At 53.0% G+C, this 21822-nt stretch overlaps 4 protein-coding genes across 5 annotated transcripts; all 4 read right to left on the reverse strand.

Annotated features, from left to right (window-relative positions):
* Positions 1-1268: 1268 nt before the first annotated feature.
* On the reverse strand, positions 1269-9375 carry TAPBP (TAP binding protein; the record flags this gene model as incomplete). Its single annotated transcript, XM_079712336.1, has 6 exons — positions 1269-1393; positions 1483-1824; positions 2227-2625; positions 8540-8800; positions 9034-9204; positions 9339-9375. The coding sequence occupies 6 exons, from the start codon at positions 9373-9375 to the stop codon at positions 1269-1271; spliced, it is 1335 nt and encodes a 444-aa protein (XP_079568462.1).
* Positions 9376-9752: 377 nt separating this feature from the next.
* ZBTB22 (zinc finger and BTB domain containing 22) lies at positions 9753-12277 on the reverse strand. Its single transcript, XM_079712567.1, has one exon. The coding sequence runs from the start codon at positions 12260-12262 to the stop codon at positions 10355-10357; it is 1908 nt and encodes a 635-aa protein (XP_079568693.1). The 5' UTR covers positions 12263-12277; the 3' UTR covers positions 9753-10354.
* A 1433-nt stretch (positions 12278-13710) lies between these two features.
* DAXX (death domain associated protein) lies at positions 13711-18321 on the reverse strand (the record flags this gene model as incomplete). 2 transcript variants are annotated; one of them, XM_079713645.1, is made up of 8 exons in its annotated part: positions 13711-13953; positions 14392-14614; positions 14775-15249; positions 15412-15631; positions 15791-16005; positions 16131-16962; positions 17118-17307; positions 18269-18321. In XM_079713645.1, the coding sequence occupies 8 exons, from the start codon at positions 18319-18321 to the stop codon at positions 13894-13896; spliced, it is 2268 nt and encodes a 755-aa protein (XP_079569771.1). In that variant the 3' UTR covers positions 13711-13893. The 2 variants fall into 2 exon arrangements, with proteins under 2 accessions (XP_079569771.1, XP_079569772.1); XM_079713646.1 differs by lacking the exon at positions 18269-18321 and having other exon boundaries at positions 14392-14596; positions 17118-17324.
* Positions 18322-19310: 989 nt separating this feature from the next.
* SMIM40 (small integral membrane protein 40) lies at positions 19311-21116 on the reverse strand (the record flags this gene model as incomplete). Its single annotated transcript, XM_079712192.1, has 2 exons — positions 19311-19363; positions 20835-21116. One exon carries the CDS (start codon positions 21114-21116, stop codon positions 20874-20876), a length of 243 nt encoding a protein of 80 aa, XP_079568318.1. The 3' UTR covers positions 19311-19363; positions 20835-20873.
* Positions 21117-21822: the final 706 nt, after the last annotated feature.

Genomic DNA, 21822 nt, shown 5'->3' on the forward strand with positions numbered 1-21822 from the left:
CCGCAGCGGGAGAGGCCACAGCAGTGAGAGGCCCGCGTACGGGGGAAAAAAAAAAAAAGTACAGTGTTTTCCTGAAGCTACATGACGTGTATTGACATCGTCCCCACAGCTAATGGAACGTGTGCTTGTGTCTTCCTGTGTATTAAATTGTTCTCAGTTTTAAGTTCTATAAATATCTATAGTTTACAACCCACATAAGCAAAAGCGCTGTAGGGTCCTTGATAATTTTTAAGAAGTCCTGAGAACAAAAATTTTGAGAACCGCTGCTCTAGAGCCCTAAGAAGGTGAATGTCTTGTATCTTTTCAGAAAGCAGCTGCTCACTGGAGAGAGACTGGAGGGGGCAGGAACCAAGGGTATACAATTTGGGGGAGTTACTACAGTGGCTCAGACCAGAGATGATGGTGGCTTCCCCAGGATGGTGGTGAGTTGGCCTCACTGTGTTTTCTGGAAGAGAAGTAAAAAGGAGGTGAGGAATTCGGGGCAGGGTGAAGTGCTCATGGTCAATCCAGAGACAAATGAACATCATGGGCACAGAGGATGGCAGATGAAAGAGGCTAACATTCTCTGTTTTAAGCCTGGCACTGTGCCAAGTGCTTTTGCTCCTGCATCTTCCAGAGGAGATGCCCTTTCTCTTTTAATCATTCCAAGAGCCCTCTGAGGCTCTGCTGGCCGGTAGGGTAGCCACCACCCACTTGTGTCTGTTGAGCATTTGAAATGTGGCTAGTCCAAATTCAGGTGTGCTGCCAGTTTAAAATAAACTCCTGTTTTTGAGGACTTAGAATGGAAAAAACACTATAATTTCTTATACTGATTACATGTTGCCACGATAACATTTTGGATATATTAGATATCTCTTTACCTTTTTAATGCAGTCCCTAGATTATGTATTTAAATTTACATATGTGGTTTGCATTATAATTCTATTGGACAGCACTGCCTAAGCAGTTTTTTCCCCCTACACCCAAGGAAACGGAGGTGTAGCATGTTTGAGATGGCAGAATTTAATGCAGGTCTGTGTGAATTCCAAGTCTGGGTTCTGCCCACCAAGCCAGCAGCCTCCCTCCTGGGTGAGGAGTTGGGCAGAGGGGATAAAATGAGAAGGGAAAAATAAGGAAGGTAGAGTGTCGTTACCTTTTCCACTGAATCCTTGGAAGTTGCCAGGTAGGCAGCTGTGGAGAGAAATTTAGAAGGGATGGGATGGGGCAGTAGAAGGGCAGAGGGATGGGTGTCAGACTTCTTCTGGGAGGAGGAAGAGAATGTCTGCCAGTCAAGGGTCCCAGTCTGGGTGGGGCTTACACTCACCGGCCCAGCCCAGCACGTTGATGAGCCCAAGGAGGAGAAAGGCAGACAGGAAGAGGCCTACGCCATCCTCCAGAGAGGGGCCAGAGAGACCTGGCAGGCAGAAGGGGCAAGAATGAGTCTGAAATTACCAGGCATCTCTCCCCACCCCCTCCCCATTTCTCCATATTCCAGGCTCTTACCAGCTACCTGCAGGGTGACCTTGGCGCTGCGTCCCAAGGCAGGCAGGCTGGGGTGGTGGACACGACAGGCATAGCGTGCCCCATGCTGCCCGGTGGTGACCGGGGGTGGCTGCAGGTGTGCAGAGAGGCTCACGGAGCCATCTGAGTGATGGCTCAGGGCGGAGAGCCACCTCTGCCCCTTGGCCTTCTGAAAGCGACCCTCTGGGCCACCCCAGAGCTCCCACTCCACCTCCAGGCCCTCGGAGGGGTAGAAGTGGGACACGAGGCAGAGCAGCTCCGGGGGTGCCTCCCTGGGGGCAGCCCATATAAGAGGTGCTGGTGTCAGGGTCACCTTGGGGGGCTCTGGGGAGAGAGTAGGAAAGCAGCATGGGGGAATCAATCTACACTGTCCTCTCTCAGAGGCCCTCAGTGTGCCCTCTGGCTTCCCCAATACTGAGGGGTTTGGGTTTTTTCCTCCCAGGATGGGGAACCCGCCATCTCCCCATTGGTGTTTCACAGGAATCTCCATGCCAAAGCCTCCATTTTCAGGGACCCCTACTCCCTCAGATTTGGAAACCTTCATCCCAAAGCCGCTCAGATTCCCAGGGACCCTCTACCCATTGCCCCCCTGACTCTCAGGGACCCCCAATCTATCTCCCTCTACTCACCCAGCACCCTTTTCTCCACCATCCTTCCCCCATCACGGTGTCCCCATAATCCCAGTGATCACCCTCTACCCACAGAGACCCCTGTCCCCTCACTCACTCTGTACAGCAAGCTGCAGGGTGGTCTGTCCTTGTAGGTATGGCAGGTGTACAGTAGCCAGATAGGTGCCCTCCTGGAACGGCTGCACTGCAGGCAGCCAGAAGGTCCCATTTCCAGTCCATGGCCCCAGGGGCTCATCACCATCCCAAGCAGCAAATGCCACCGCCCCCTCTCGGGCAACTGGCATTTGCCCACTCAGCCCAGGAGTCGCAGCCAGCATCAGGTGCCCCTTACCCAGGTGCTGGCGTCGCCATTCCAGCCCAAAGGGAGGGGGACCTGGGGCCAGAGAGGTAGCAGCCTCGGGGGAGGGGGGCGTGTAGGCAAAGCTCAAGTCCAGCAAGGCATCTTGTCCCATTCGGATGCGAGGGGTGGGGGTGTGAGTGAGGACAGTCAGCACAGCTGGGGAAGATGGGGAGAGGAAGGTGGGGAGGGGGAGAGGAAGAAAGAGAAAAAAATAGAGAAATGGAGTTACGGGGGGGGGACTCGACTCTAATTTACCCACCCCTCTGAGGACACCTCCCTTCTGACACTCACCATCTCCCAGCCCTCCCTGCAAATCCCCTTTGCCCTGGGACTGGGTGGGACCCAGTGAGACTCAGAGTGAGCAGAGAGGTCTCACGGTGAATAGAGGCAGTGAGTGGGTACAGCCCTTGAAGGCTGCTCGGAACACACAGCCTGTGCTGCACCAGCTCTGGGGTCAGCGGGATCTGAGCATGCTCTGACACAACCTGAACCAGCCCACCAGCCTCCACGCCCACCTTTGAAGAGCCAGGCCCTTCTTAGTTTGCTGGTGAAGAAGTGATGACTCATGACTGTCAACCCTATGGTGCTATGCAGAGTATTTACTGACTCTGGAAGGTTCTGGCTCTAGACTAGACCTGAACACAGACATCTATGCTCTACTGAGGCAGTATGTGCTGGTTGAGTGCCTGGAGCCTGGCTGCCCTGGTTAATCCCCACTCTGCAGCTATTTATATGGCCTTGGAACAGTTACTTTACTCTTCAGTTTCCGAATCTCCTAAATAGGGATAATAATGATGAGAGTACCTATCCCATGGGGTTGTAGTGAAGGTTAAATCATTTAACACCTGCTACTCAGATGTATGCAGTTCCTGATTCTGGATAACAAAGACATCTATATATGAAAGCTGCTTAGAACAGTGCCTGGAACACAGTATGACTACAAAAGTGTTTGCTGTGATTACAGTCAACCATCTGCCAGACAAACGTAACGTGCCCCAACTCAATAGCATCTCTAGAACATTTCCCCACTCGGCTCCAATGCCCATCTTCCCTGCCTTGACCAATGATCACCACCAGCCCCCAAGCACTAAAGGCAAGCATTTGGAGTCCCTAAGACTCCTGCTTCTAACTAATTCATTCAACTAATATTTATTGAGCACCTAGGATGTTCACGGTTGACGAGAGTGGTAAACAAGACAGGCAGCCCCCGCCCTCACATTGTGTAGGAGACAGATTGCCAAATATAATGTGCTATGTGCTATCCCCACCAGGCCCTAATTCTGTCTCCCAAATAGATCTTACATGTTTCCTACTCAAGTTCTTATCAATATACATTTGGACAATTACAACAGCCTCCTCTCAGGTCTCCCTATCCTCTATCAGTATCTCTCTCCCTTTCATTTCATCCTCCACACTAAAACCAAATAGCGTGGCTACAAGTCTGATCTGGGCACTTGCCTGTTTAAAACTCCCAGCTACCTAGGAAGCCAGCAACTAAAGGCACACACTGGAGCTAGATGGCCTGGGGTTCAACTCCTAGCCCTGCTTCTTACAAGTTGTGTGTCCCTGGGCAAATTACCTAACTGCTCTGTGTCTCTTATTTCTTCATCTGTGACATGGGAATAACATCAGTACCTAGTTCTTACGGTTGTTGAGAGGAATAAATAAGATTATGCCTATAAAGTGCTTAGAACAGGAGCTGGCATATAGAAAATGCTTAGCTGTTACTATTTTCATTACTGTCATCATCATCATGATGGACTTGCTGGGCATCTTGGGAAAAGGACTTAATCTCTATTTTCCCCATTAGTCCAATGATCTAATCCTTGCCTACCTTTTGTAGGAATCAAGTAAAATAACAGGCTTTTGGAAAAATGGTACACACACACACACACACACACATACAAAACTTATGATGGTTCACTATCATTTATAAACTCCAGCTTTCAGGGTACTTGGTAATCCAGCCCCCAACCCATCCTTCCAGACTTCTCTTGCACCCTAAGAACCAGCCACATAGAATCCCTTTCTTGTGACCAGTAGAAACTCTAGTCACTGGGCTTTTCTTTGCTTTGGTTCCTTCAGTTTCCAATGTCCCTCCCTCATTTTCTCCAACATCTAACTACTTCATGTCCTTCAGATCTGTTCCACTGCCAGAAGTGTCTGGGTCTTCCAGGTAGAAGTAATTTTTTTCTCTTGTGGTTATTTTTATGTAATTTTTTTTTTTTTTTGGCCATGCCACGGGGCTTATGGGATCTTAGCTCCCCAACCAGGGATTGAACCCCAGGCCCTCGACAGTGAAAGTGCAGAGTCCTAACCACTAGACTGACAAGGAATTCCCTTTTTTTTTTTTTTTTTGTGGTACGCGGGCCTCTTACCATTGCGGCCTCTCCTGCTGCGGAGCACAGGCTCCGGACGCGCAGGCTCAGCGGCCATGGCCCACGGGCCCAGCCGCTCTGCGGCATGTGGGATCCTCCCGGACCGGAGCACGAACCCGTGTCCCCTGCATCGGCAGGCAGACTCTCAACCACTGCGCCACCAGGGAAGCCCGGAATTCCCTATTTTTGTGTAATTTTTAATCCTAGCTTCTAAGGCCTACAAGGTTAAACTTCTCTGAACTTCATGGGATTGTTTTTGTTCAATAGAGTAAAAAAAAGTAAGCAATTTCATTTAGTTTATTAAAATCCAAAAATACAGTTTTGAATTGTAAGAATCAATCCGTAGGATTAATAAACAAAACCTAAAGGTTTTACAGTTCAACCTTAAGCTAACAGTGCTCTTTAATATGGGTTTATGAAGCAATTTTAGACCTGCATCCCACAACCTGGACTCTGTAAAAATACAAATGTAAACACAACAAAGCCAGAACCTGTTGGTAAGGAAATTTCTACCTGTTTTTCAGCTTGTATTATATAGGCTTATGCTTTTCTGTTAAAAAGTGAATGGTAAAAACTATTATAAAATATTACTGAAAAAATTTAAACCCAAATCTAATCAAGCCTCTAGCTCTAACTACCAATTTATAGGAAATATGGAGGGAAAAGGAACAAGGGAAATGACAGGATGAGGAAACAATTGGTCAAATATAGAATGTGGGAACTTCTACAGAACAAATGACAAATCAATAGCATTTAAAGGGGTGGGGCAATTACAAATAAGAGACTTAAGAGACAAAACTGGGACCTCCCTGGTGGCGCAGTGGTTAAGAATCCGCCTGCCAATTCAGGGGACAAGGGTTCGATCCCTGGCCCAGGAAGATCCCACATGCCGCATAGCAACTAAGCCCGTGCGCCACAACTACTGAGCCTGCACTCTAGAGACCGCGAGCCACAACTACTGAAGCCCGTGCGCCACAACTACTGAAGCCCGTGCGCCTAGAGCTCATGCTCCACAAGAGAAGCCACCGCAACGAGAAGCCCGCGCACCGCAATGAAGAGTAGCCCCCACTCGCCGCAACTAGAGAAAGCCGGCATGCAGCAACGAAGACCCAAGGCAACCAAAAATAAATAAATTTAAAAAGAGAGACAAAACTGTTATAGACTGAATGTCTGTGGTTCTCCCTCCCCCAACCCCCCCCCCAATTCAAATGTTGAAGGCTTAACCCACAATGTGACTGTATTTGGAGGTAGGGACTAGGAGGAGGTGATAAAGTTAATGAGGTCATAAAGGTAGGCCCTAACCTGATAGAGCCGGTGCCCTTATAAGAAGAGGAAGAAACACCGCAGCTCTCTCTCTCCCCTCCACGTGGTGACGCAGCCAGAAGGCAGCCATCTGTAACCACAAGGGGAGAGTTCTCACCAGACAACAGCCCTGCTAGCACCTTGATCTTGGACGTGATCTTGGACTTCTAGCCTCCAGAACTGTGAGAAAATAAATTCCTATTGTTTAAGCCCCCTGGTTTATGGTATTTTGTTATGGCAGCCCAAGCAGCTGCAACAACCAAATAGAATATATAGACCTCTTTTTGATCCTGATTCAAGCAAATAGACTGTAAAATAACATCATTGAGACAATCGGGAAAAATTTAATATGAGCCAAGAGTTAAATGATACTAAGGAATTATTGTTTGTTTTGTTAGGTATGATAATGCTATTGTGTGGGGGGGGTTGTTAGAGTCCTTATATAATAGAGATGCTTACTGAAGTACTTATGAGTAAAATAATACAATGGGATATACTTAAAAATACTTCCAAAAAACAATAGAAGTTTGGGGGAGGATAGGTAAAACAATTTGGTAAAATGTAATAACTATACAAGTAGATAATTGGTATATGGGGGGTTCATTTTACTGTTCTCTAGTGTGTCACTGAAACTTTCTATAACAATTTTAAAAGAATGATGAGAATTAAATACTATACACACAAGTATATTACGAAAGTATATTTCTCAAGAAACATTTTAGAGTATTTGACAACTAATTTGGTAAGAAATAAAGTATAAATGCATACTAGCAAAATTACTGATGATCTGTGACCCTGGAAAGAGTTCATTTTTAATTTTACATTGAAACAACAACTTTCATATTCTTAAATCCCTAATCAAGTAGGAATGCTTGAAAAGGAGGACTGAGCACAGCAACTAGTTTTCACCCCTGGTGATGGGTGAGATGCAATAATTTTCTCTCCTGGGCACACGCCCATGGCTCCCTATCTGCACTTCTTTTATGGTACAAGTCACTTTCTACTCTACAACTACCCATGACAAATCTGATGGGAACCTTCCTGAGAGTAGACTCTACATCCGATCACCTTTGTGACCCTTAAAAGTACCCAAGGCCACCCCAGAGGTTCTGATTTAATTCATCTGGAGTAAAACTCGGATTTCAGTATAACCTCCAAAAGGATTCTTATTTGCAGCCTGGACTGAGAACTACTGGGCCCTAATTTATTCTTGGTAATAATAAATATTTAATCAGTGAATAAATTAACAAAGTGTCTCGCTTGATTGTTACAACAATGGGAAGGCAGATGGGAAATAACCGTCCACATTTTACAGTTGGAAAAGCAGATTCAGAGAGAAAAGGACATTCTCACCCCACCTTGTGAAGCCAACAGCCTGGGAAATATTCCTGCCCACTAGAGAGAGCTACTGTCCCCACAAGGAGCAGTTTGCCTCTGCCCCTGCCCACAGCGAGGTCTGGGGACTAAGAATGGAGGTGTAGGCAGATGTGAGGGTTTCAGGGTGGGTGCTGAGCCCTGTGGGTGATTCTCTCTCAGTGATGAGGGTGGCAGGGAGAAGGTACTGGGGAAGGGAGGGTGTAGGGCTCGGCTGGGGTTGACCAGCCGGTCAGGCTGTATTGTTTCCATAAAATCGCACAAGACTGAAGGAAGCCGAGGACTCTGTTAATATCCTACCCACCCTCCCGAGAGGACCTCCGAGAAATCCCAAATCCCGGTCAGATCTTCCCCGTTCTTGCTTTATCGGCCCACTCCCTCCCTGCGCCCCAGCCCAGCAAGGTGCCCGACCCCTGGGCCTCAAACCGCGTCACACAATGCAGTAAGTGGTCCTTGCAGCGGGAACCATTAGATCTCCTGCCGCTTCCCTTCCACGCACTCAAGCCCACCATTCGGTGACCACAGAGTCAGGGCATCATCACGCGCCATAGGGAAGGGGCTGTCAGGGGAGGTCGACGCGCTTGAGCTCAAGAGCCTGTGCTTTGCTGGTTGCCGCAGTGCCGGATGTGGGCGCGGGTGGGGCGCGAAGCCTGTTTTTTTAAACTGGGTGAACCGCAAATGTGGGGGAGCCTAGCAAGATCTAGGAGGAAAGGTGCAAAAGTTCCTGCTTCTGAGACCCTCCCAACTCCGTCGCCTAGCGAGTTTCTTAAGGTCGGGTGTCAGGAACCCCAGCCTGGCTCCAAAGCCCCGCCCCAAACCGCACTTTTGTTTAAACTAGGCTGGGACTAGAAGAAGCGGTAGAGACATCTTAACTTTAGCTGAACTGCCTCGATTTATAAATAAAGAAACTGAGACCCGACTAGGGAAATGACTCGCTCAAGTCCACATAGCGAGTTAACGGCTGATCTGGACCCTTAGAATCTACCCGTTTATCTCTACTTCCCCTCGGTAGCTACCTGTTGCCATGGTGATGAGAGCCGGCTCCGGCTGAGGCTCGGACTGTGGTCGAAGGAGGCTGGAAAGGCTGAGGACCGGGCTGGACATGCTGACCATGAGCCAACTCCCATCCAGGGCCCGCGGGCAGCTCTGCTCCGGGGTCAAGCCGCTGACCCAGTTCTCCGAGGCAGGAAACGGGACGTAGTGGCTCATTTCGCAGCGCGGCGCGGGGGCGTCCCGCGGGTACCGCCTGAAGGCGGCCAGGAGGGTGCCCGCGGGGTCTGTGAGCGCAGAGAGAGAAGTTGCTGCCGTAGAATCTCCGCCAGGAAAGGGGCGGGGAGGGCAGCGTCCAGGGAATTTTAAAGGTACGGACTACCCGGTAGCGAGAGATTTAGAAGTGATCCAGTTTCATTTTACAGAGGGGGAAACTGAGGCCCGAGGTCACTGTGAGACCTAAAGAGCAGGGGGTTTCGGTGGAGGCGACAGAGTTGGGAGCGAGTCCGGCATGACTCACCATGCACTTTGAGGTAGCGCTCTGGGTCGAGGTCCGGCCGGGGAGGTGGGCTCTCCGGGCTCTGGCGCAGCAGCAGTGCAGCGGGTTTCTTGGACAACCGGCCCCCGCCCACATCCTCCACGAACCAGCACTCTATCACTGCGGGTCCCGCCGAGACGGCGGTCGCCGTGCCTGGGGGGGAGGGGCGCGAGTGAGGGGACGGCCCCAACGTCAGGTGACCCGACCTCCCCCACCCCACCCCCAGACCCACGGTGGCAGACACCTCCCACCGCTTCCCTGGGCTTAGAGTCGCGGGGTTCGCTCACCCAGAGCCACAGCGAGGAGCAGGGACAGGGGCTTCATGGCGCCGCGATCTTCTCAGCTCCGAAGCCGCCTCTTCCCCCTTTCACTTTCACTTTCCTCCAAAGGCCGGCAGGAGGGGCGGAGGAAATCTCCGCTCCGGTTAGGGGAAGGCTCGGGGGAGGCAGGTGCTTCCTCCGCGAGCTGGGCAGGGATCCCGGAACATCCTCTCCAGTTCTGATCTGGGGAACTCAGCCCCGCCCAGCCCTCCTGAACCACCCAGCACCACAGAGTCCGGGAGCCTTCCCACACCAGAGGCACCCCCTCCTGTCCACCCCAACCCCGAATCCACTTCCCTGAGAACCCTTACTCCACCTTCCCCGACCTGGGCCAGGTCCCCAGCAAACACATAGGGGTTGTCGGGAAGGCAAATGAAATGACCAATAAATATTTTAATCACCGTTTAAAAAAAAATAAGATTTAAAATAAAACCCTTGTACTCCTACGACTTACTCCCTCCTTGTCTCCACTCCCCCACTCCCCAGTGAGAATGGAGTTGGGGGACCCCCAAGGTGGAGGAAGAGGGATTAGGGTAGAAATAAGGGGCACATCCTTTTGGGGGGCAGGGTATGTTCTAGGACAAGGGTGGGGCTCAAAGACCTGGTCCCCACAACTACGCAAACACAGACTTCAGGTACAGACTACAACCACCTGACCCTCGACCCAGCGACTCCAGGATGCTCAGCAAACCTCCTCTCCCTCCCCCCCGCCACCACTTGCGCCCTACTCGGGAGCTGGGGCTTCAGTGTACCCATCTGAAGGGGAGGAAGGGCTGAGTTCCGGTGACACTTTAGGGAGGAGGGGCTGAGGAGTAGAAAGGGGTGGCCCATGGTGCGAGGCGGTTCCCTCTCCAGAATATATACAAGTCCATAGAGATAGGAAGACAGTAAGTGTGTTGGGAGATCACCTACGGGCCACAGCGCCCCTGGCTAGTGATCCCTAATCCCTCTTCCCGGAAAGCTACCCCCAGTAGCTCGCCTCTTCAGTTTGCTCCTCCGCCCCCACTGAAGCCCATCTCCACCTTGTGGACGCTGGGCGGGGACCAGACCCGTCGACTGGACGGGGGCGTGGCCCCACTCGCCTCGTCGCCGCTGCCCCCGCCGCCGGGGGACTCTCTCTTGGGCTGCAAGGCTGGCCCGGTGGTCCCCCCGGGTCCGGGTCCGGCCCCGCCCCCGCCGCCTAGGCGGTGCCGTCGCTCACAATGTCCCCGGTGGCGCATGAAACTGTCTCGCCACATGAACTTCTTGGCGCAGACGCCGCACTCGTAGGGCTTGAGGCCTGTGTGTGTCTTCATGTGCTCTGTCAGGTGATGCTTCATCTTGAACTTTTTGTTGCACACGGGGCAATCAAAGGGCCGCAGGTTGAGGTGCATGTTCACATGGCGATCTCGCATGCTCTTGTGGGAGAAGGCCTTTCCGCAGTGGCACAGAAAGATCTTATTTCCATCCCCACTGCCTGTCCCTCCAGGAGTCCCGCCGGTGCCACCCGGCATGCCCAGGGCCCCTGCCGATGTGCTCCCCAGGGTCACTGCCCCATGTTCAGCTTGGTTCCCTGGTGGCTGGCCTGGAGCCTGTGAGGAGGAGGAGGAGGATGAAGAGGATGGGAAGACTAGGATCTGGTTGCCCTGCATGTCCAGTGGAAGCAGGGGCCTCGAAGGATGGGAGGGAGCATAGGAGGAAGGGGTTGGTCCCCCTGAATCAAGCCCTGCCCCAGGACCCCCACCTTCATAGGGGCCAAAGTCATTGGAGGACTCACAGAAATTGACCTGCTCCTCTCCCTTGTCTGGAGGCTCAGAGAGGGTCCGGACGTCACTTATGCTAAGGGTAGCCTCAGGTCCTCCCCCTGCTGGCACCCCGGAGCCACCCCCCAGCTGTTCATCTTCATCATCCTCACAGGTCAACACCAAGTCTTCCTCCTCCTCATCCTCTTCCAGGTCTGGGTCTTGGGGAACGAGGGGCACTGGTGCTGGGCAGTTTCCACCCCGTTTCACATATACCCAGTGTTTCTGCGGCACAATGCTGGGGGGTGCATAGGTGGGCCGGCGGAGCCCAGCCCCAGGGACCACTGCACCCCTCCCATCCCCACCGTCATCACACAGCTCATCTGCCTCCAGCAGCAGCTTCCCAGAGGTAGCCCCCCCACTGCCAACCACAGGGGCGGGGAATACAGGGCCACCTCCTCGACGCTCCCCACTGCCCACTGCAGAAGCTGCAAAAGCCTCCTGGGAGGAAGATGAGAAATCAGTGGACTCCCGAGGGCTGAAATAGTTGCTGCTGCTGGGGGACTGATTCTCACTGGCCCGGCTGGAGGCATGGAAGCGTACGGATCCCACAGTGGCAGGGGCCACGGTGCCCCCACTCCCTGAGGGGACCCCAGCACCAGGGACAGTGACCGATGTGGCTGCAGCAGTGGTGATGGTGGTGGTGGTGGCTGAGGCCCGGCCCTCTCGGAGGAGTTCAGTGCACTTATCCACGATGTGCCACATTTGGAGCACAGACCCCACTGTGAGGAAGTTGACAATGTCAGCAGCAGCCATGCTCAGGCGGCCAGTATAAGCTGAAGCCAAGACAGTCTCGAAGGCGCCTGGGTCCATGACGCTGGGCAGCGAGATGGAGGTCATGCCCTTGAGTAGGACCTGGTCGTGGAAGTAAGGGGAAGAGGCAGCCAGGACAGCACGATGAGCCCTGAACTCCCGTCCCTGCACTCGGATGGACACATCACAGAGCTGGCCCTGCAGCCGCTGCTGATTGAGAGACTCCAAGAGGGCACTGGTCACCTCGGGGAAGGACACGTGCACCACTGCCGCTGCAGGCAGGGGCAGTGGTGGTGGGGCCAGCGATAGAGGCAGGGGGAGTGCTGACCCGCTGGGAGACAGAGGAGATGGCTCCATGGTATGGAAGGAAGGGGTACCCCCCCAGCCACAGGAACAAGGGAAGGAGGAGGGCGGCCGGGGGGGTCTCTGGAAAGAAAGAGAGAAGAATGATAACATCCCATAATGACACAGCCCTTTACAGTTTAAAAACATGTTCACACATTATCTGAGTAACTCCCCACAGAGACACTATAAGGTAGGTATTCCTTTCAACCCCACTTGACAGATGAGGAAACTGAGGCTCAGAAAGATTAAGAGATTATCCAAGGTTACACCATTAAGTGGCAGCACCCACAAACGCAGGTGTCCTAACTCCAAATCTAGTGCTCTTTCCTTGGACATTACACAAATAAGGTGCTCTTGGGGAGTCGGGTGCCTCCCCTCAGAAATTCCCATTTGCCTGAGAGCCTGACTTTCCAAAATTTACCTTCTGGGGTTTTGTACCCTTTTCTTGGGAGGGGGGCAGGTTGGCTCTAGTGTTGAAAACCACCCCTCTCTCCACTTCCCTTTAGGCCATGGCCCCCGGCTCTCTCGCTGGCCACGCCCCTTGCCCCCAGTTATCCCTAACCCCGCCCATTTCGGCCCCGCCCATAGCTTTTGGGCTCCGCCCCTTATCTGCCCCCGCCCACATCGGGCCCCGCCCCCTTCTGCTCCGCCCCAAGCGTTACTTCGACCTCCTCTCCCACCCGGAAGGCGCCCCCCAACCCCGCGCGTCCCCGCTTACCGGGCCGCGCGCCCCCGGGCCCCCCCCGCCCCTCACTCGGCGGCCAGAGCCGCAGCCTGGGCCCCTCCCGCCGCCATCTTGCGCCGACTCCCTCCGCCCTCCGCCTCCGCTCCGCCTCCCGCCCCTCAGGCTTTAAAGGCACAGGCGGGAACCCCGCCCGACCCGCTGGGCAATACTCGGCCGACTCGGCCACTTCTCCTTTAAAGAACAGCTTCTTCCTTCCACCTTAAGGGTACCAGGTCTCTTCCGCCGCTGAGGACGCAGGACTCGGTTCGGCCGAAGCTCTCATTCCCCTTTAATTCGGTAAGCCTGCCTCTTCCCATTGGCGATGGGTCTAGGCCGTCGCTACCTGGGCCCCGCCCCTGAGCTGTGGCCATTAGCGGGTTTGCGGGATCTAATCGCCCCGGTCTCCCAGCTTCTGACAGTCCCCCTGAAACCCCGCCCCCTACCTCCGGGCCTGGATTGGCTAAATAACCTTGAGTCGGCCCGTGATTGGCCTTTTTACTGCTACCGCTCAAAGTGAGAAAGTAAAGCGCGTTCAGGAGGCTGAAGTACATTTTTTCAGCGCGTGGCAGAGGGCAAGGAGAAGGCCTGAGGGCGAGAAAAACTCCGCGAGAGGCGTACCGAAGGCAGCTGGAAAGGACAGATCTAGGGCTATCCCGGGGGCACGGCTAACCCTGAGCCAGAGAACAGCTCGTGCCAATCACCAGCTGATGAGAGCGGGACAAGGAAAAGACAGGGATACAATAAGAAAAGAACTTTATTGTTTATTAACGTTTCTGTGTAAAACTTAAGCTTTTTATTTTTTTAAAGAAACCACCAAAAGGCAATTAGCTCAGTCCATCCCTTCCTCAGTCGTCTGCTTCCCACCGTCCTCCAAATACTATCCCAAAACATTTTGGAGGCAGGGAGGAGGGGGAGGCAGTTAATCAGAGTCTGAGAGCACGATGATCTCCTCTGGATCGCACTGTGTGGCCACACTCATCTGCAGGGGAGTGAGAGACAGAGAGTCAGAGAGGTCTGGAACACAGCGGACGAGAAGCCAAGGGAAGGACTTATCAGAGATCAAAAACTGGGGTGGGGCTTCCCTGGTGGCGCAGTGGTTGAGAGTCCGCCTGCCGATGCAGGGGACACGGGTTCGTGCCCCAGTCCGGGAAGATCCCACATGCCGTGGAGCGGCTGGGCCCGTGAGCCATGGCCACTGGGCCTGCACGTCCAGAGCCTGTGCTCCGCAACGGGAGAGGCCACAACAGTGAGAGGCCCGCAAACCGCAAAAAAAAAAAAAAAAAAAAAAAAAAAAAAAAAAAAAAAAAAACTGGGGGTGGGAAAAGAGAGAGAGGAGGTGATGAGTGCAGCAGACAGAGAACCCCAAACTGAACAATGAAAGAGAATGAAGTCAGGAAACACAGCCTCCCTCTCTTACCTTAAAAGTACCAGGCCTGGAGGGTTGTGATTGTGGGGTGTGGGACAACCGGGCTGGAAATGGGCTACAGAGGGAGCTGGTCACCAGGCCGTGGCTAGGAGAATCCACCCTCGTGGAGGAATCGGCAACTGGAGCCATGGAAGCCAAGGGGGAAGGCGGGCTGGGCAGGGTATATGTCTTCTTCTCATTCTTCTCATGCACTGCCCTTTGCCTTTCCACATAGCTAGAGACAGAAACATATGTGGGTGGAAGGGTATGTGGAGACTGAGGCTGGAGGGGGAGCATCCAGTTTCTCCCCGCAGACTCCGTTCCACAGTATTCCTCTGAGAAAGCCCCCCCAGTCCCTCCTTGGCTTCCCTCTTTCTCCTCCTTATTGCTGTTACCTCTTTCCTAATGGCCCGGCTTCCGTTTGCTTCTCCTTCCGAGATTTCTTGTGGGGAGGACTGGAATCTCCCCAGGTGTGAGGAGAGACGCCTCCGTTGAAGGAAGTGGAGGTGACCATGGCTGCTCCATTCTCCAAGACAGTGGTGAGGGGGTCTTCTGATTGCTTCCTGGAAGAGGAAACGTCCCTCTCCTCAGGGGAAGGAGTAGTATCCAGGGGCAAGGCTTCAATCTCTAGCTCAAAGAGCTGAGACATAGGGCTCTCTTCCTCCAGGGGCAACTCCTCAAGGTGCTCTTCACTGCTTTCAGCAACTACGCTGGAGTGGGCCGGGGGCTCTTCTGCCAGTGAAGATGGTGACACTGTGAGGCCTTTGTTTTGCTGCTCCCCCAACGACCCGCTGATCCCTTTGCGAGGTTCCAGGTTCTTTTCAGTGGAGATCTGTAGTGGGGACATGGGGCTCTTATCTCCATCCTTCCCTGGAAAAGAAGAAAAGAGGGGAGGGGTACCAAAAGAGCTAGGGGAAAGAAAACTGCTGAGAGGACACTAAGAGTAAGAGGAAGAAGGGAAGGATCTCAAACTGGGGGCTCATGCCCAACAGAGTAGAGGGAACCGATGAGAAGACTGTTTCCTTGACATACCTGCTTCCTCCTCCTCCTCCTCCTCTTCATCGTCCCCCTGACCTTCCTGCATCTGTTCCAAATCCTCCTCTTCTTCAGAATCTGTGGCCTCCTCGTCTTCCTCCTCCTCATCTTCCTCTTCCTCCTCCTCATCCTCCTCCTCATCACTTTCCTCATCTTCATCATTGGTCTCAGCCTTGGAGGTGGTAGGGCACTCCTGGGATGCCATCCCACTAGGGCCCTGCAGGGGACAAAGGAGTTTCTCTAAGGAATCCCTTGCCCCAGAGGGGCTGCTTCTTGCGTTCCTTCTGCACACGCCATGATCAGTCACCACGTACTCCCTCCTGGCCAGTGCAGTGGAAGGACAAGGTCTCTCTGAAGGGTGTATTCCCTTCGATACCTCACCAGAATCCAAGGAGGCTTTGGAGGGGTCTGCAGAGTGGGAAGAGGTGGCTTGGGGGAGCCGCGCTCTTCTCTTCTGTCTCTCGCTCTCCTCGCTCTTGTCTTGCATCATTGCATACTTGGAGATGACCTCATCCAGCCGGCTCATAGCCAAGCTCCGGTTCTCCCGCAGGCGCCGAGCCAGGGCAGGATCTGACAGTGCGGGATCAATGCCTATGTGGGAAGATATAAAGTCAGTGTACTCACCCAGAACCCTAGAAGCAGGGACTAGAGAGACACCCCCTCCACCACACACCTGACGAATGAGGGTTACCAAGGAGCATCTCACTAATGCCTACCTGGCCTATAGTCATCTGTGAGGTGACAGCCAAAGTTGAAGATGAGATCAAGGTGGCGACGCTCCTGTAACCTGATGCCCACATCTCGGAAGGCATCCTGAGCCATAAGCTGGAGCTGCTGCCGGGGGAGGCCAAGGCTGTGCCGAGCAGCTGCCTTCTCTACGGCCCGCAGTACGTCTCCATAGTCAGGGAAGGTATCAGGCCCTGGCTTGTTGATGAGCCGCTCAATGCGCCTGTTGACCTCTGGGTAGCGGGTACCACGGTAGGGTATGCGCTGCTCTATGACCCGGCCTGTCAGTGAAGAGCAGTCTTTCAGCTCACACAGCCGCCCAAAGAGGCGGATCAGCTTACGCTTCAACCTCGCCTCCTGCAGGTAAGTGGAGTCTGGGTCATCCAATTCTGAGAGATCCAACTCCTTTTCCTGCAGCCGCCGGATCTCTGCCACGTAGAGTGCCAGCAGCTGCTCCAAGTGCTGGATCTGCCGCCGGGAACCATGGGTCCTTGGGGCCTCAGAGGCAGTGGTCTCAGCACTTGTGGGGTCCGAGGAGGGGTCTGCGGGAGGGTTATTCCCAGAGAGCTCACTAGAGGTGGTGGCAGCTGGGGCCACGTTCAGCTTCTTCTTGGCTGAGTGGGCCTTGAGAACAGTGCAGAGCTCATTAATGTAGACATAGAGCTTAGCTGGCCGGCTCTGGGCCCGAGAGAGGACCCGAGAGAGGATGTTGCAGAACTCCGCCGAGGCCAAAAACAGAGAGTGGGCCCGCTGCTGCCGGTTATAGAGGAACGGGACCACCTCAGGGTGGTCCGCCGTCTGCGTCTTACACAGTTCAAGGAACTGGAAGGTTCAGGAGAAAAAGGGAGGGGGGAAAGAGACAAGGGATGGGATTGAGAGAAAGAAGGCGAGGTGGGGTTAGTGGGGAAGAAAGGACAGGAGAGCCAGTCAGCCATCCCCCTCCCTGGGGTACAAGAATCTTCTCCCCTAAAGCTCACCTCTTCAAACAGCTTCTCATTCTCCAACTTGTAGCATTTCTTGCCGCCCGAACTACTGCTTCCTCCAGCCCCATGGGGCTGGGAGGAGCCAGGGGCTTCTGCCCTGGGTGAGGCCGGATTGGGGGGTGGGTGGGAGGGCCCTGGCAGAGCAGCTGCTTCATCTTCGTCATCATCATCCAGCACGATGATGCTGTTAGCGGTGGCCATGGGGGATCAAATCCCCCGGAGGGAGGAAGTGTTGGGGATTTCGTAATTCCTGCTGGAAGGGGATGGGGCCTCAGACAGAGCCCCTCCAGCATAGCCCCATCCCTTCATCTCACACATTTTCCAGTCTTCTTGGGTTTCAAAACACCCAGCCATGCCCAACAGTGTCCTCACTGCCTATCTTCAGCAACCATTAGTACCATATGTTTTGGGGGCCCTTTACTGTGGGAGCCCCAAACCATCTGAAAACCTTAAGTCCCACCCCCAGCTCCACCCCTCACGTCGATATCCGGTCTTTCAGTTGCATTTCCCCACTATTTCTCATAGTTGGCAAGTTGATTCTTCCTCTCAACCCCTGGACGACCTCTCACATTGCACTCCAGATTTCCTTGACATCCCCTCGAACAGATACCACACCCCCGCTGGCACCACCTCAGGTGTTTTCCCCTTTCGCTCTCACATCAAATCCACACCCTCACTCCATCCTGAAGGATCACCCCAACTCCGAGACTCTCTGAGGCGAAGAAGGTTCCCTCACAACAATCCATTTCCCTTTCTCCTACTTAAATTATCTCCATATTCTACCCTCTGATGGCTCTCCTCAAACCGGGGCGTTAGGTTGGAGATATTTCACCTCAAGCCCCCTACCTCTCACCCCACCCTAATTTTCCCCATTCTCTTTCTGGGACCTGAAACTGACCGTGAGCCCCACACTGGGCTCTCCTGCTTCCACTCAGATTCCAGCCCTGAGTCCGGTCCTTCCCCTAGATGAGCTTCCCGCCAAGTACCCCTCCCCCAGTTCAGCCCCCCGGCCGCCCCACTCCCCTTCAGGGATAGGAAGGAAGGTACCACAGCTTGCCCCTCAGACTCAGCGCCCGGAACCCCCCAGTACCTCTCCCTCGACATTCTCGCCCCCGCCTTCGCTCCCCGCACCGTCCGGCCCCCACCTCAGAAACGGTCGCTCGAGAAGACCCTCGCCGTTGATCTCAAAACCTCGCATGGTTCCCTCCGTCTTCCTTCCCCCTCCCACCGCAGGCCCTACTCCGGACCGGAAGCCGCGGAGTTTCCGCCCACAGGCACCTGGGTGCGGCCATATTGTCGTACGGAATCCAGTCCCCCCCCGCCCCCCCGTGGCCGGAAGTGACGGTAGACCCGCCCCGCGAGGGCTTCCAATGCCGCCCACATTGTCTGCGGCTCCCTTCCCCCTGACCTGCAGGGGGCGGAATTGTCCCATCCGGGCGTCCCAAATACCTGGAGGCCACCATTTTGCCGTACGGCGCTGGCTACGCCCGGATTGGGGCGCGCCGCCAGTGGAGCTCTTTTCACCCGGTGCTTCTGCCACTCCGCCAATCAGAAACTTCCCGCATCCTGGCCCAACTGCCGGCGAGTCGCTTGCCGGGAGGACTGAGCCACCTTTCTAAGTAGGGGAGGGGGGAACGGAACAGGGCAGCTGAGGAATTGGCCTTACAAGGCTGCACAAGGATGCACGGAAGGGCGGGAATCTCTTAAGAGGGAGATAAAACCTTTCCATCCACTGGGCTATTGACAAGCCTTCTGGTGCTGCTTTCCTACCTGCCAGGTACCAGTTTCCACGGCTTAATCGACTGCGCCTGTCATTCCTTTCTGTGGGCTGTGCGCTCCCTTGTCGCTGTCCAGAAGCTATTTCTACATCCAGTTGCCTACATCTCCCAATCGTGAAGTCATAACACATGCACACAAATGAGCACAACACGCTGTACAAATGTGTTATTATTACTGCTATTGTTGTTGGTTTGCTTTTCAAGCTTCACCATAGAACTAATGACCAACCAAGTAGGTGGGACCTGGGTGGTTCTCCTTCCTTCTCTGGAGGGGATTCCCGAGGCGCAGGCGCTGATGACCAGGAGGCTGTGCTTTGTCCAGGGGCTCCAGGGCCTGAGGACGGGCGATGTGGGGAGGGGGTTCTGAGAAGAATCTGTGCAAATTGCCGCTGTGAGGGCTGTGAGACGAAATGAGGCTCGTAAAATACCTCGAGTCTCTCTCGTCCTCTTCCTCTGAGAGAGCTGATGAAAGAAGGAAGAGAGAAGAAACCGACTTGGACGCCCGCCTCGCCCACCCAACACCCCCCCCAACCCAGCTTTAGGGAAGCTGGAGGGACTCGTGGAGGCAGAGCTGGGTCCAAAGGTGAGCTTCTGGGGAAACTGGAAATGTTAACACGGTTCCAACTGCTGAGTTTCCCACTTCCTGCATCCTTGCGAATTCCACAGATGGTGAGCATCTTGCCACTTTCTGGGACCACAGACCCTTACATCCCCAAGCCCTCAGAGTCCCAGAACCTCAAACTCTCCCTTCCATTAAAGAATCCCACACCACTTCTCTTCAGTCGTCTAAGCCTATAGTCTTCAAATTGGGGGACATGAAGACTTGCCCAAGGGTACTCGGATTTGGGAGATATAAGGGACTTAATTTCCAGATTCTCAATTTTCCCAAAATTTATTTTCCTCAGTAAATTCCTGCAGTAGAGCTTCTCCTTCTTCCTTTCCTCTTTTACAATAGACTTTCTCCCTCTTAAAAAAAAAAAAAAAAAAAAAAGGCTACTGTAGTTCTCAATCATGAAATCTCCTGGGGATAATGTTACCTTGTTTGTTTGTTTTTTGGTTTTGTTTGTTTGTGTTTGTTTTTGTTTTGACCACTGGACTGCCAGGGAATTCCCTTACCTTGTCTTAAATAAAGAGACATGTAACCTATTTCTTTCAAGGCACCGTAAGCACCACCTCGTCTATCTCATTTAAAATGTACTTTTAGGTAGTTTCCTGGCAGTCCAGTGGTTAGGCCTCTGTGCTGCCAAGCAGGGTGCCGGGGTTTGATCCCTGGTCAGGGAACTAAGATCCTGCAAGCTGAAACATAGAAAAAAAAAATGTACCTTCAATATTAACAATTATGAAAATGTGTACAATCTTTATGCTATTTAATCAGTTCTGCTCGTGTAATAATTGTAATGATAACCCAGAAGAAATTTTTCTAAAAAACTAGAGTCTTATGGTCACAAGAAAGAAAAATATTTTTCATCTCAATTAATATATATGCTTATGTAGGAAAGAGTGATAGATTGGTCAATAAAAGACTTTCAAGTATAAAAGCATAAAATTGTCTGTGGAGAAGTAGAATGGTAATAGGAGTTCTAGGAGAAAAGAGAATGATGGAAGAAGAAAAGGAAGGATTCCCAATTATATTTTTAAACGAGTGGTGGTGAATATCAAGTCACTCTGATATTTCTACTCCCCTGGACACACAAAAGATTGATTTAATTGTTTTATTTTAAAATGTGAATATTTTTTGTATGCCAGGAATTACATCCTTGAAACAATGTTAATGTATGATGAAAAGTTTTAGGTGCTTACTTAAAAATACTTGAGGAGTATAAACTTTTTCAAAATTAATTCCCGGAGTATAGGTGCAGAAATTTTAAGATAGCTGCTCTCAGCTCTCCAAGTGTCCCTCCAAAGCCCCATTTCCCCCTTTCTCCCCTCTCACCTCTGTGGCAGGGAAAGAGGACGTTTATAGGAAAGGCGGTCACAGTTCCAGCTCCTCCTCCATCTGAGGTGTTCTCAGGAGCCAGTCCCCAAACTTTGCCCATGGTAACAGCCACAGCAGCTTATAAACAGCCTCCAGCGTCAGTAGTGTCAGGATGAGGACCAGGAAGATAAAGAAGGCCTTGTCCATGGCCTGCCGCAGGGGACCCCTGGGAGGAGAGGGCCTCCGGGCAAACGCCAGGAACACATCCTCCTCGTCCACATCACCCTCCTCCTCAGCCATCCTAACCCACGGTGTGACAGCTGGCTGGAGCACGGAGGCTGGGATGGAAGCCCTTACTCAGCCTTGCCAGGATTAAGGGGCGTGGTGTCAGCAAGTCCTGCACCTGCCGAGCTTGACCCTAATTCCCCCAACCAAGAGAAAGAAAGGAGAGGAAGGCCTCTGAGCCTTTGGAACAGTCAATGCAATGTGAATGGTCTGGATTAAACAATTCCTAAAGTCTGTCCAGCTTTACTGTTTTATAATTCTGTGTTTCGGAAGCTGAAGGCCCAACAGAGACATGCCAGCTGGAGCTGCCCAAGTCATTCTGGGCCTCTAAGCTTAAGGCTCAAGGTCTTGGGCCCCTACGGACAGAGTGAGCAAGTGGACCTAGTATGCTACTGTGAGCCGCTGTCAGTCAAGCACCTAAGGCCCTTTTCTGCTTTACATTGGGTGGTCGGGGGTGGGTGGGTGGGACACGCCTAACCTAGGTGGCTGGTGGCGGGGGAGCGAGCAGCGGTGGCTACAGTCCGCGAAGGCGCGTAGTTCTTCCCCAGGTCTGCGGGGCCCCGAGGTTGCGGCGCTGAAACCCCGCACGCTCACTTCGTGACTTCGAAGACGATTATATCAATCATTGGACTGCAGGAGCCAGGGCGGAGGTTTATAAAAAGAGAAAGAACACGATTAGCCAGCGGTGCGAAGGAGAATGATTGGGACTTAACTATTGGGG

The sequence above is a fragment of the Hyperoodon ampullatus genome, assembly GCF_949752795.1.
Source record: "Hyperoodon ampullatus genome assembly, chromosome: 10".
NCBI classification, from domain to species: Eukaryota; Metazoa; Chordata; class Mammalia; order Artiodactyla; family Ziphiidae; genus Hyperoodon; species Hyperoodon ampullatus.

Coding starts and splice junctions, on each gene's coding strand:
- ZBTB22 (XM_079712567.1), bottom strand. CDS start 12,262: ATGGAGCCATCTCCTCTGTCTCCCAGCGGGTCAGCACTCCCCCTGCCT.